The sequence below is a fragment of the Vipera ursinii genome (assembly GCF_947247035.1).
Source record: "Vipera ursinii genome assembly, chromosome: 3".
Classification (NCBI taxonomy): domain Eukaryota; kingdom Metazoa; phylum Chordata; class Lepidosauria; order Squamata; family Viperidae; genus Vipera; species Vipera ursinii.
In genome coordinates, this window is record NC_139516.1 from 54,784,282 (window position 1) to 54,795,995 (window position 11,714).

Sequence of the window (11,714 nt, forward strand, 5' to 3'; positions counted from 1 at the left end):
CAAAAACATATTCAGCATTTTTTTATCCAGTTTGAAAAGAGAATGGAATTGAACAGGCCATTGTCTTGTACATACTATATGTCTTTATAAATATGCGCATCGCATGACTGTAAAGAACTTTAGTTTGAAGTTTACAGTGCAGGCCAGGTGTGCTAAGATATATTGTAGATATCCCTTACCCATTGAAATGGAGACCAGCAGCTCCATCACTGACACAGCCCTAAAGTGAACCATCACATGACCATGCTTAACTTATGTCAATTCCACATGACTGCAGCTTCCGGCCAGCTACTCCATTGATTTTGCTTGTTGGAAACTGGCTTGAAGGTTTCAAATGGTGATCATGTGCCCACAGATTGCTGAAAAGAGAATGGAATTGAACAGGCCATTGTCTTGTACATACTATATGTCTTTATAAATATGCGCATCGCATGACTGTAAACAACTTTAGTTTGAAGTTTACAGTGCAGGCCAGGTGTGCTAAGATATATTGTAGATATCCCTTACCCATTGAAATGGAGACCAGCAGCTCCATCACTGACACAGCCATAAAGTGAACCATCACATGACCATGCTTAACTTATGTCAATTCCACATGACTGCAGCTTCCGGCCAGCTACTCCATTGATTTTGCTTGTTGGAAACTGGCCTGAAGGTTTCAAATGGTGATCATGTGCCCACAGATTGCCATGACAGTGATAAATATGTGCCAGTTGCCGCACAGCCGATTCACAACCAAGAGATTGTGGATATGCTTCAACAGCCAGAAGTTTAAAGACTGGTCATAAATATCTTTTTTCAGCATAGTACTAATTGCAAATGGTTGCTAGAACATCAGTCGGTAAGCGAGGACTACCTGTAATTAAATATGTAAATAGCCCGAGGAATGTTTTTTTAATACTTAAAAGCAGTATCCCTCAGATATTATCAGTCTACCAGGTAGACCAGGAAATAAATTACACTGGAAGACTGAAACTATTATTAATGAGATGGGTTTAATAAAATTTTTTATAAATCTGTACTTCCTCTTATTTATGCTTCAGTGAATTAGGGAGTCATGTACCTGAGCTACTTCTGAATGTTATGTCTTTGGTCTTGACTTCAAAAATGTTTCAGCCCCTCTTGCCTTAGTAACAATTCCTGCACATCTTTGTTAAAGTCATCTTCCTTACTGTCTTGTACAGTATATGGTCTTCAGAATGGCACACGGATTCATATTACAAACACAGGAAAATTCATTGAACAATAAATCATAGCAAGGGATCTATAGGAATACTTTTAAAAAATAGAAGCAAATGACACAAAAAATAAGCATGTAGTAAGAGAAGATGCGCAATCGTCTTGCATGTAGAAAAGTCCTTAATATTCTATAGTGCATGAGTACCAAATCAAGGAATTCATCTGCTGCCCGTTAATTCCAGCTAAAATGTTTTGGCTTTATCTGCAGAATGGGTCAAGTGAAAAACGGGAACTGCGACAGTTTCAGTTTATGGCTTGGCCTGACCATGGTGTGCCAGAATACCCTACTCCTATTTTAGCATTCTTAAGACGAGTGAAAGCATGCAATCCTCCAGATGCTGGCCCAGTGGTTGTACATTGCAGGTAAGGGTGATTCCTACTTATGTAAATCTGTGTTGATGAACTATCAGGATAATATGATGGGGAAAAACTGTAAATCTCTGTATTTTGGCAACGTTGCATATTTGGGGATTTACAGGTAACCTACTGCTGCAGCAGCAATAGTATTGGCTAATATATACAGCATTTTATAGTCAAAATTCTTAAGCCACTGTTTTCTTTAAGAAACAACCACATCATTAGAAACAATTAAGCATCCATATTGGAATTTTAGAATGGAATTCTACATATTCATCCAATAGCACAACTACACCATGTCACTGAAGTTGTGCACGTGTGAATCTTCACAAAACTTGCCATTATTACTATTACTGGATTTCTTCTATTTCCCATTTAAAACTGAAACATGAAAACCTCACTAAAACAGTAAGGTGAAATATCCCCAAACTGGACATGTACATGGTAGTAAAAATTTTGTGACAACAGAAAAACATATTGGCATCATTTTGCATGTACATAAAAGCACAAAACTGCTGGTAGTGTCTGAAGTATTCAGATACACACTATTTGCATGCATAGTGATGAATTCTCATGCTGCAGTCTGGAGCTGAAAAAAGTGCTTCAGCCATAAAGTTTAGTTCACTAGGAATTGGCATCTTATCCAGCCAGTGATTTATCTCTTGCAGCTGAGTGGGAACTATTACTGAACAAACCTCTTCATCATTGCAGCTTTCACAAACTCCTTCGAAACTGTATTTAATGTTCTCTCTTCATGCTCTGATTCAGATGGGAGTCATGTATAATTAACAGATACTCTCTCCCTATTAAAATCCTGTAAAGAATTGCATATGGGCAGCTGCAAGGAAATGTCCTGCTGCAGAATTCTTTGCTGTCAGATGCCATATTTGTTGCTTGTTGATGGGTTGTCAGTTGTTTGTCCCATAAGGAGTGCCATCACTAAGTAAGATTAGGTTACATTGGCCTTCCACAGTAAGAGATGCTTATGTAAGATAGGACATAAGAGTTGCTGAGACGTTCAGCATCCTCGCAGGTTATACTTTATTTCCAAAGGTCAGTCAATCTGTGTTTCTTATAGGAATTTCTAATAGTACCTTAAATATAAAGATGACCTTGAAAATAAGCTATTCTTGCATCATACTAGGAAAAGATTCAGAATATCTAGAGCTTTGCCACTGTGCAGACCCCAATTTCATGCTTTATGCCTTGCTTTTACAGTGCTGGTGTAGGCAGAACAGGCTGCTTCATTGTAATCGATGCCATGCTTGAGAGGATGAAGCATGAAAAGACAGTGGACATCTATGGGCATGTGACATGCATGCGCTCACAGAGAAACTATATGGTGCAAACTGAGGATCAGTATATCTTCATTCATGAAGCCTTGCTAGAAGCAGCCACTTGTGGAAACACTGAAGTGCCTGCCCGCAATCTCTTTGCCCACATCCAGAAACTGAGTCAGGTGCCTCCAGGTGAGAGTGTCACAGCAATGGAACTGGAGTTTAAGGTGAGAAGATTATTTATGATCTTACCTGTGCGTGTAAAATCTACAGGCCAACTATAGGATTAAATAAGATGCTTGTTTGTCATTTCTCACTGACAATTTATCCCTGGATGGAAAGATGATAGTTTTCTAAGGGGAATGGTCCTTTCATATATTTCTTCACCTGTAGAGAGTGTTAAAATATATTTGCATGCAGAGTTGTATGTCCTCAACATGTCTGTCCTGTCCTGATAAGCTTCAAGAAAAGTATATAGGAAGGCAGATTAAAATGAAGTTTTTGCCTCACTACGGTGCAGGGCAGCTGGAGCTGTATCCAGAACCCAGTGGAAATTGGGGTATTCATGATGTCACTAAGAAAAGCTTACCTGGAAATACTTCTACTTTAAGTCCTTAAAAAATCAACCAGTTCAAGTGCCTCTAGCCTTTGTGGTCACAAGTATCGGTGCTTGTCGGCATTTACTGCATCTGTAGTAATTTCATACCAATATTTCTTACCTCTTTGATACTGGTTAATAGCTCTGCTATTAATTCTCTCAATATGTGTATTTTCCCAGAAAAGGCTATGGATATAGTTTTAAAGTCAGCAGAATTATTTATTGTGCAAGCAGCAGAAGGCAAAACTAGCGCTGAATTCTGAACATTGCCACCTTGATTCTCCTCACCATACCTCCATTTACTCACCCTGTTTCTGGGCTTAATCCTTTCGTGTTGTGACTCAGGGCCAGCCTGTGGGTCCGACAGCCGGGTCCGATGTATCAGAGGACTCAGACGAGGGGGAGGAGGGAAACGAACCGGCTGATGATGGTTTGGAGGCTTTGCAGAGTCCTCAGCCGGGGACCTCTTCTCAGCTGCGTGAGCCCGAGAGTGCGGAGGATGATGACCCACAGCTGGCCCTGTTCAAGGACGCCCGACGCAGGAGGCAGTCGAGCAGGAACAAACAAAGAAAGGCTATGGGACTCCTCGGGAGGAGGCACAGGGAGACCACGCCCTGAGCTCTCTATAAAAGGAGTGTTTGGGGAGGGGCTGGTTGCTGAAAGCAACTTTTCCGCTTGAGAAGACAAGCTCTAGTGTTTTTGTTAACTGCGTAATTAAATCTTGGCAGAAGCCTTTTAGCCTTGGACGCTCTCCAGTCTCTTCTTTTTGAATAGGGGTTGCGAGAAGAGGGCTGGTTCAGAACATTTCTATAGTCAGAGAAGGGAGTGAATGAATGATGGCTAACAGCAGCTGCTCTTTTTCCCTATAAATACTATTCCTATGAAAGAGTGGCAGGAGCAAGCAAGAAAAAGCCATCAGCACAGTTGGGTGTCTGATTCTGCTTTAATGAGAGGAGATGGGTGCAAGACTCAGAAAACTTCAGAGAGTAGAAAAAGGAGTGAGCAAGTATAAACACTGCTAAGGCAAGAGAGCCACCAGTACTCATTTTTTAAATACCATTTCCAGTGCTTTTTTGTAAAAGAAAAAGTTGCCGGAACTCACACATGTCATACAACCCACCTTGCCTACCCTACAAGGTTCCATCCAAAAAAGCTGCCGGAACTCCGTTCTGAGCGTTTTATGAGAAAAAAAGCCCTGACCATTTCCCTTTCTGTTATGATAAGAATTGATCTTAAGGTCAGTCTACCATTTTTGAGTGACTCCTGTTATTAGCAGTTAGCAGTGGTAAGAGCAGGAACATAAAAGCAGGGACTTGACAGTAGATTTCAACAACGGTCAGGGATACAAATACCAACCCTATCTTTAAAAGTGACTTGGTCTTAGACTCAAGAATCACAGAAATGGCCTGCTGCAGGAGAATATGCTTGTAAAGCAGACATGTCAAACTCGCGACGTCACGTGACGTTGCACGACATATCGGAGCTTTTTCACCGTAGCCGGCAATGGGGTGGGTGGGGTTTCTTCATGACGTGTCCGGCCCACGGGCCGGCAGTTTGATACATTTCAGTTTCACTTTGCGTTAGATAAAAATCAATATGATTTTCTTGCCTGCTTTCCAGGCATTTTGTTTATGATGGAGCAGATGAGTAGTTTTCTGGCAAATAAACTCCACAGAACTAAGAGCAGGTGCAGCCAGGCATGTGGATATTCATAGATCTTCCTGTACCTGTTTAGTGTAAAGATTGGAAAACCCATAAAAATGATTAGGTGGCTTTGGGCTGTGTGTGTGGGGGGAGAGGACTGCACAATCAGAATTAAGCAATTTTGCTGAATGACAACATTGTGCAGTGCTGATACATGTGAAGATCAAATTTGGGCCTGTTTTCATGAATTTTTAGATGAGCAAGATGTGTTCAGGTGCTCATTTAAAAATATAAAATGGGAATGCGACAGTTGTGCTTTCCCATCTTAATGGTACAGTGGCTCAGCAACAAATTCTTAGAAGCTTTCAATATGAGCAAGAATATTCTCCCTGCTGGAATTCATGGTAGTGATTTTTACCTAAACAAGGTCTATCATCTCCTCAGGCAATCTTTTTTTTCTGTATTAAAGTGTGAAAAATTGTACCCGATGTTGTAGGACCTGTTGCTCCTAGAGAGTGTTGCATTTGATTTCTCCTGCCAATTTGTCACTTCTCTTTACAGCTCCTTGCCAATTCCAAAGCACATACCTCACGATTCATCAGTGCCAATCTTCCATGCAACAAATTCAAAAACCGCCTAGTGAATATCATGCCCTATGAGCTGACACGGGTTTGCCTGCAGCCAATCCGAGGTGTTGAAGGCTCGGATTATATCAATGCTAGCTTTGTAGATGGTTACAGGTAAAGTATACCATCTTGTTCAAAGTCTGAATCTGTTTTGTGATGTTCATCTTGCTTCTTTAATTTGGACACTTCTGTCAAGCAATACTGAGGCAAGGGAAAGCATACATAATCAGTCAGATTTATGGAATGTATATTAAACTACTTTTTCTTGGTGCTTTTCCTCTTCCTACCTTTTCCTTTCAAGCTTTATTAGTTAATTAAGTTAATTGAGAGTTACAGGTTTCAGCATTCTTACTTTTCCTGCAGCCAACCCACTGTAGACACCTCACTGTATAATTCATTATCCAACACATGCACATCTTGTCAGATCTCCTTCCAGCATTGCAATACAAGCAAATGAGCCCTTCCTATCACTTGAAAGGTTTGATGCAGAACATGTGGCCCAAGGAAGAAATGAGCCTGCAGAGCAGTTTACCAATAGTAGTGGATTCAGAGATATTTCATAGGATAATATTTTTTTGCTTTAGGGAAAGCAGTGACCTTTATTTTATTATCTCCCCCCACACACCCCTGCCAAATAAATTGGCAATATGAAGGGTAACTTTAAAAAGACATGACGGCAGATAGCTAAGAATATAAAATAAGTTTTCACCCCAGAAGAATAAAGAGTTTCAGCAGGTATCAGATCTCTGGGTTGTGTTAAAGCTAGAAAAGTAGAAGAGTTACTGATGATGCCTTAGCTTCATATACTGCCATTAACCCTATGAGTTGCCACCTTATTTTTATTTATTTATTAAATTTGTATGTGCCTCACCACCACCACCAATAAAGCAACTATAGATGGTGTGATACACTTTCATGTATATAAGTGCTAAAACAGAAATGCTACTATTGAGAGAGGACTATTGAATGCCTGCCAAACTGGAGGATATAGCATTTCATGTCTTACCGAAACTGTCCCTGAGGGCTCCCATTTATCTCTTCCCATCCTTCTCTTTGAAGTGAGCAATCATTCTCCACCTTATCAAAAGGGATCAACTGGCCCAAGGTGCTACTGAAGCTGCATTTTTATTTGTTTCTCCTCCCCTCACCCTCACTGTGCTCTCACCTTTTATGATGTCTTATAAATCTACCATGGAGCAGCTTGCATCTCTGTCCTGCATCATTGCAGTTGTCCTACACCAGATTCATTAATTTTTAGCACCACTGACAGATTAAATGAGTGAGGAGTCTAAGGTTATATATAAGGATGTGTAGTGCCCCATAGTGGTAAAATAAAGGCATCACAGTCTCAGTTATAGATTTGACTCGATTTGCATTCTTTCTTAATGTCACAATGGAATCTAGACCTCTATCCCTGCCTTCACAATTTAGATTTTGGGAGGCTGTAAAAGAGAATTCCCTATGCATGCAGATGTTCAATGATTTCTAGTTTTTCTGGACCTAGATTTTGTGATATTAGATCCTTTGAGGCAGTGCATGTGATGTGCCAGCTGCTTAGATCCTTTGCAAAAGGTGCATCTCAGATTATCCAGTAGTAGCTGCGAATGGGCTCATATGTTATGCAGCTATGATCTAGCCTGTTATTTCAGTCCACGTGTATGTTTTAGCAAACACAAGGTTTCTGACATATATAGACATAAATCTTTTCAGCACTGTTACTTGGAGTAGTCTTTATGTATTTCATGATGGATCAGGTGATAGTAGTTGATCAGATATTCATCAGAAGTCTCAAATATATGTAATCTCCAACAATGCGACTGAATTTTTGGCAGCATAAGGTTTCCTGCAATTTTGAAGCAATAAATGAAAACAATTATAACATAGGCCCTAAAATATTTAACAAACTGTAAAAGGCTGCCCAAACCCAACCTAGATGTATGTTATAGTCTCCTTCCTATACCAGAAGTGCCAGAGTTGGTCACTAATCTTTGATATCTTGCAGACAACAGAAGGCTTACATCGCCACACAGGGACCTTTGGCTGAGACTACAGAGGATTTCTGGAGAATGCTATGGGAACACAACTCCACCATTGTAGTGATGCTGACAAAACTGCGAGAAATGGGGCGGGTTAGTAAGCATTCTATGTTCCAGAGGGAGATTTGTACTGCAGACCTGATCTTCCATAAAGAGATTGCTTGATTGTTTGTTTAACAAATGTATATGGCTTCCTAACTTACACACAGGTGACTCTGGGTGGCTTGCAGCATTAAAAATCCACAATACAAAAACCATAAAACCCAACCTGCCCTCCATGGCAGCAGGAACACAAGCTAATTACTTGAATGGCTCCATCTCTATTCAGGGTCCCCAAGCCTAGTGATGAAACTTCATCTTCAGATGCCTTTTGAAAAAAGCAACAAGATGGGGGCCAATTATGCCTCCATGGAAATTGTTCCATAGGGAAGGAGCCATCACTGAGAAGGCCCTTTTTCATGGTCCCACCAGATGTACATCCCTAATAGATGGGATCTGCAACCAAACATGCTTTCCCTCATTAGAACTGAGGACAATGTATCAATAAAAGGTAGAGAATGTGAAACAAAAGCCTTCAGGGCTGGTAGGTTCTGCTGGGTTCCAGTTAGTGGCCAAAAGATCTGTCCCCTAAAATCAACTCAGAAAGCAACCTCTCAGCCAGCTTTTTGTCAGGGTTGGCTTCATCTTGTGGTGAACTGCAGGAATTGCCTCAAATAATAGATCTTACACTGTTGTGTAAAGTGAAGAAAATTCTGCCTATTGTTGATGCATAGTTACTAAAGGAGCATAAACTGGTAGATAGGAGAGGAGGTGAGAGGAAATAGTAAGCATTAGGAACTGATGGAGAAAGAGGAAGTGGACGAAAGCCTCTAGTATTTACGTATCTAACACTTTCTCCAAGAGTCTGGATTGATTTAACACCACTTTGTGAGGGATCCTCCTACTTCTCCAAATCCATTTGAAGAAAAAAGGCAGTCAACTTGATCACAAACAACAGACAATACTAGAAGCCACTTGGCCCTTAGGATGGTGGTATCTTCTCTTGTCAACCTCTGCTACTACCGTTTGTTTCATTAAATTGAGCATTGAGAGCCTCCAAAGTTGGCAGAGAAAAGTGGCTATGCCTATATCATAAGTGAAAGAAGATAATAACTCTTTGGGGCAGCATTCAGAAAAAGCAAACAAGTACCAGGAGGCTTTTGTATTTAAGCAGGAAGGAGTTCTGAAACACAGATTTTCACAGGGAAGTGAAGAGATGCCTGATCTTCTAGTCAGGATACTCTTGACTTAGCAGCTACTACTGTGTCAGTGTCTCCATCTCAAATGGATATAACCATGCACATTACTGAAAAAGTATTGATCAGAAAAAATGTGGTTAAGTTGCAAAAGCTGCTTTTTAAGTTGCTCTTCAGTGTTCTGTCTATATGATCCAGGACTGTTGATTCAGTGGTTTGGAGAACTTCCTTGTAGTACGTGGATTACAATAAGCTCCCAACCACAATGAAGTTTTTCATCTAACACATTATGGGCATAAAATCCCCCAGGGATTACAAAGTGGAGAAACCAAGGCTTGCATGTTGCTTTTATGGTAAACTCTTCTAGTCTAAAGTTCAAGCTACCCTGAGTAGCTTGCAAAAATCTGTCATGCCACGTGAGAAGGCATCAAATCATTAGTCCCATAAGTGGGAAAAGCTTGAGAGCAAGATTAGATGAACAGCACCAGGAGAAAATTGTATCAGAGTCTCATTCTTGCCAAAACATTCTGAAAAGGCTTACCATTGTTGTAAGAATGTTGGCCAACTCTAGCTTTGAGTGGTTCTTCAATTCAGCTATATGTGCCAAAAATTGGAAACTTTCTTAAAATTGTAGAGATGACGGTTGAATTTGATGCTGTGGATTAGGAGTATCTAAGAAGATTCACAACCAAAGGAAATTATCTCAGAAAACAATTCAAAATAGGGGTCATACGGTTACTGGCAGGAAAAGTCAAACAGAAGATTGTGGCAGATCTACAGTCAAGAAAATATTACTGGTATGCCAGACAGCAGACCTGACATTAGCCATGTGGAAGAAATTACTTCAGTGGTACATTTTGTAACAACAACAGAACCTCGTGAAAATCTCCCAGCAAATAATGACTATCAGTCTGGCATGTTTTTTAGACGTTATTTAAGCAAGTGGGTAGGACGATCGTGTTTCTTAAAAATATAGAAAAATAGAGTATTGCAATAGATAATGTGAGAGTTTAGGACAATACTGGTGCCAACATGAATAGAAATAACAGGAAGGGAGTTACAGATTTGAGAGTTAAACCTTCAAGCTATTTTGTTCATTGTAGTTCTCATTCACTGGACTTTGTGGTCAGTGAGATGCATTAATACCTAAGGAGGCATCTGAATTTTTAAATATAAAACATCTATATGATTTTTCTCTGCATTAATTCATTGACGGCAAGTTTTAAAGCATCATCTGAAAACACCCTCTCTGACAGGGCCACACAATGCGAAGGTTCAGATGAAGCAATAAAGCCTATCAAGCATTGAACCAGGAAGATAAATGAGAGTACAACCTGATTGCTTATTGGAAAGTGTTGAGGGGGGAAAAGAGCTATTCAAGGCAAAACTCATCAGTCATTTCCAGCCGGAAGGGAGGAACCATTTATTAAGAAAAACCTTACACTGTTACTTTTGAATACTATAGTTTTCATGCAAGTAGTACTATATTGTTTGCCACTAATGAATTATATCTTTCTTTTTCTTTTTTGCTTTTCAGGAAAAATGCCACCAGTATTGGCCAGCAGAACGCTCTGCTCGGTACCAGTACTTTGTAGTGGATCCCATGGCTGAATATAACATGCCTCAATATATCCTTCGTGAGTTTAAGGTCACTGATGCTAGAGTGAGTATTACACAGCTTATTCTGAATTCCTCCGTGTTGTTTCCATCAGAAACTGCAATTTCCATGGTGTAGAAAGGCATTTATCATCAGGCATTGCTTTACTGTCCTAACAGCCAGATTTAACTTACTCCCCTCAGTCTTCCCAGGAGTAAGCAACACTGTAAGATGAAATCAGGGTGCAGTGACTTTACTCTCTTTTCCACAACTAGGATGGGCAGTCAAGAACTATCCGGCAATTCCAGTTCACTGATTGGCCAGAGCAGGGAGTACCAAAAACAGGTGAAGGCTTTATTGACTTCATTGGCCAAGTGCATAAAACTAAAGAGCAGTTTGGTCAGGATGGGCCCATCACAGTACACTGCAGGTGAGTTTGGGCATTAAGCTATCTCTGAAAACTTATTTAAAGATAGGCCTGATGGTGAGGTAAATTAAGGTTGCCAGGAAATCTTGAGAACTTCTGATGTCACTGTTGTGTTAAACACAGAAGCATTTTAAGAAGGAAGACAAATTGCTGTTTTAAGCAGAAAAGTGTAGCATGGCATTTGAACTGAAGCTGTTTAGAATGCGGGAGGTTTTATGTGAAGTTGTGAGCTTCTGGGGTATCAAATACCAATCCAAGCTGGGATTGTTACTCATTTACTACTTTCCTTGTACATAGTGCGGGAGTCGGACGGACAGGGGTGTTCATCACATTGAGTATTGTACTGGAGCGTATGCGCTATGAAGGTGTAGTTGACATGTTCCAGACTGTGAAGACCCTAAGAACACAGCGACCAGCCATGGTGCAGACAGAGGTAAAGCCATTTGCCATGCTATTTCCTGCCTTATAATGGAAGAGGGTGAAACCTGAACATTCATTAGATGAAAGTGGAGTGAGAATATGAGAAAGCTAATTCTGAAAATAGGATAGTCTTAACTCAGGCATGTCAAGCCCCCGGCCCATGGGCCAGATGCATCATACTGAAACCACGCCCACCCCATTGCCGGCAGTAGGAAAAAAGTCACGATACATTGCACGATGTCACATGACGTCGTGAGT

General features: G+C 40.5%; 1 protein-coding gene across 1 annotated transcript in view; it reads left to right on the forward strand.

Annotated features, from left to right (window-relative positions):
• The window catches only part of PTPRF (protein tyrosine phosphatase receptor type F), a gene marked incomplete at its 3' end in the record, with an annotated part of 545,489 nt that extends 533,984 nt beyond the window's left edge, over nucleotides 1-11,505 (forward strand). The window contains exons 27-33 of the mRNA XM_083360223.1: nucleotides 1,448-1,602; nucleotides 2,815-3,100; nucleotides 5,677-5,855; nucleotides 7,744-7,870; nucleotides 10,550-10,675; nucleotides 10,885-11,039; nucleotides 11,334-11,505. Of these exons, the coding sequence (XP_083216349.1) occupies nucleotides 1,448-1,602; nucleotides 2,815-3,100; nucleotides 5,677-5,855; nucleotides 7,744-7,870; nucleotides 10,550-10,675; nucleotides 10,885-11,039; nucleotides 11,334-11,505 (1,200 nt within the window). The remainder of the gene's footprint in view (nucleotides 1-1,447; nucleotides 1,603-2,814; nucleotides 3,101-5,676; nucleotides 5,856-7,743; nucleotides 7,871-10,549; nucleotides 10,676-10,884; nucleotides 11,040-11,333) is intronic.
• Between the last annotated feature and the right edge of the window lie 209 nt (nucleotides 11,506-11,714).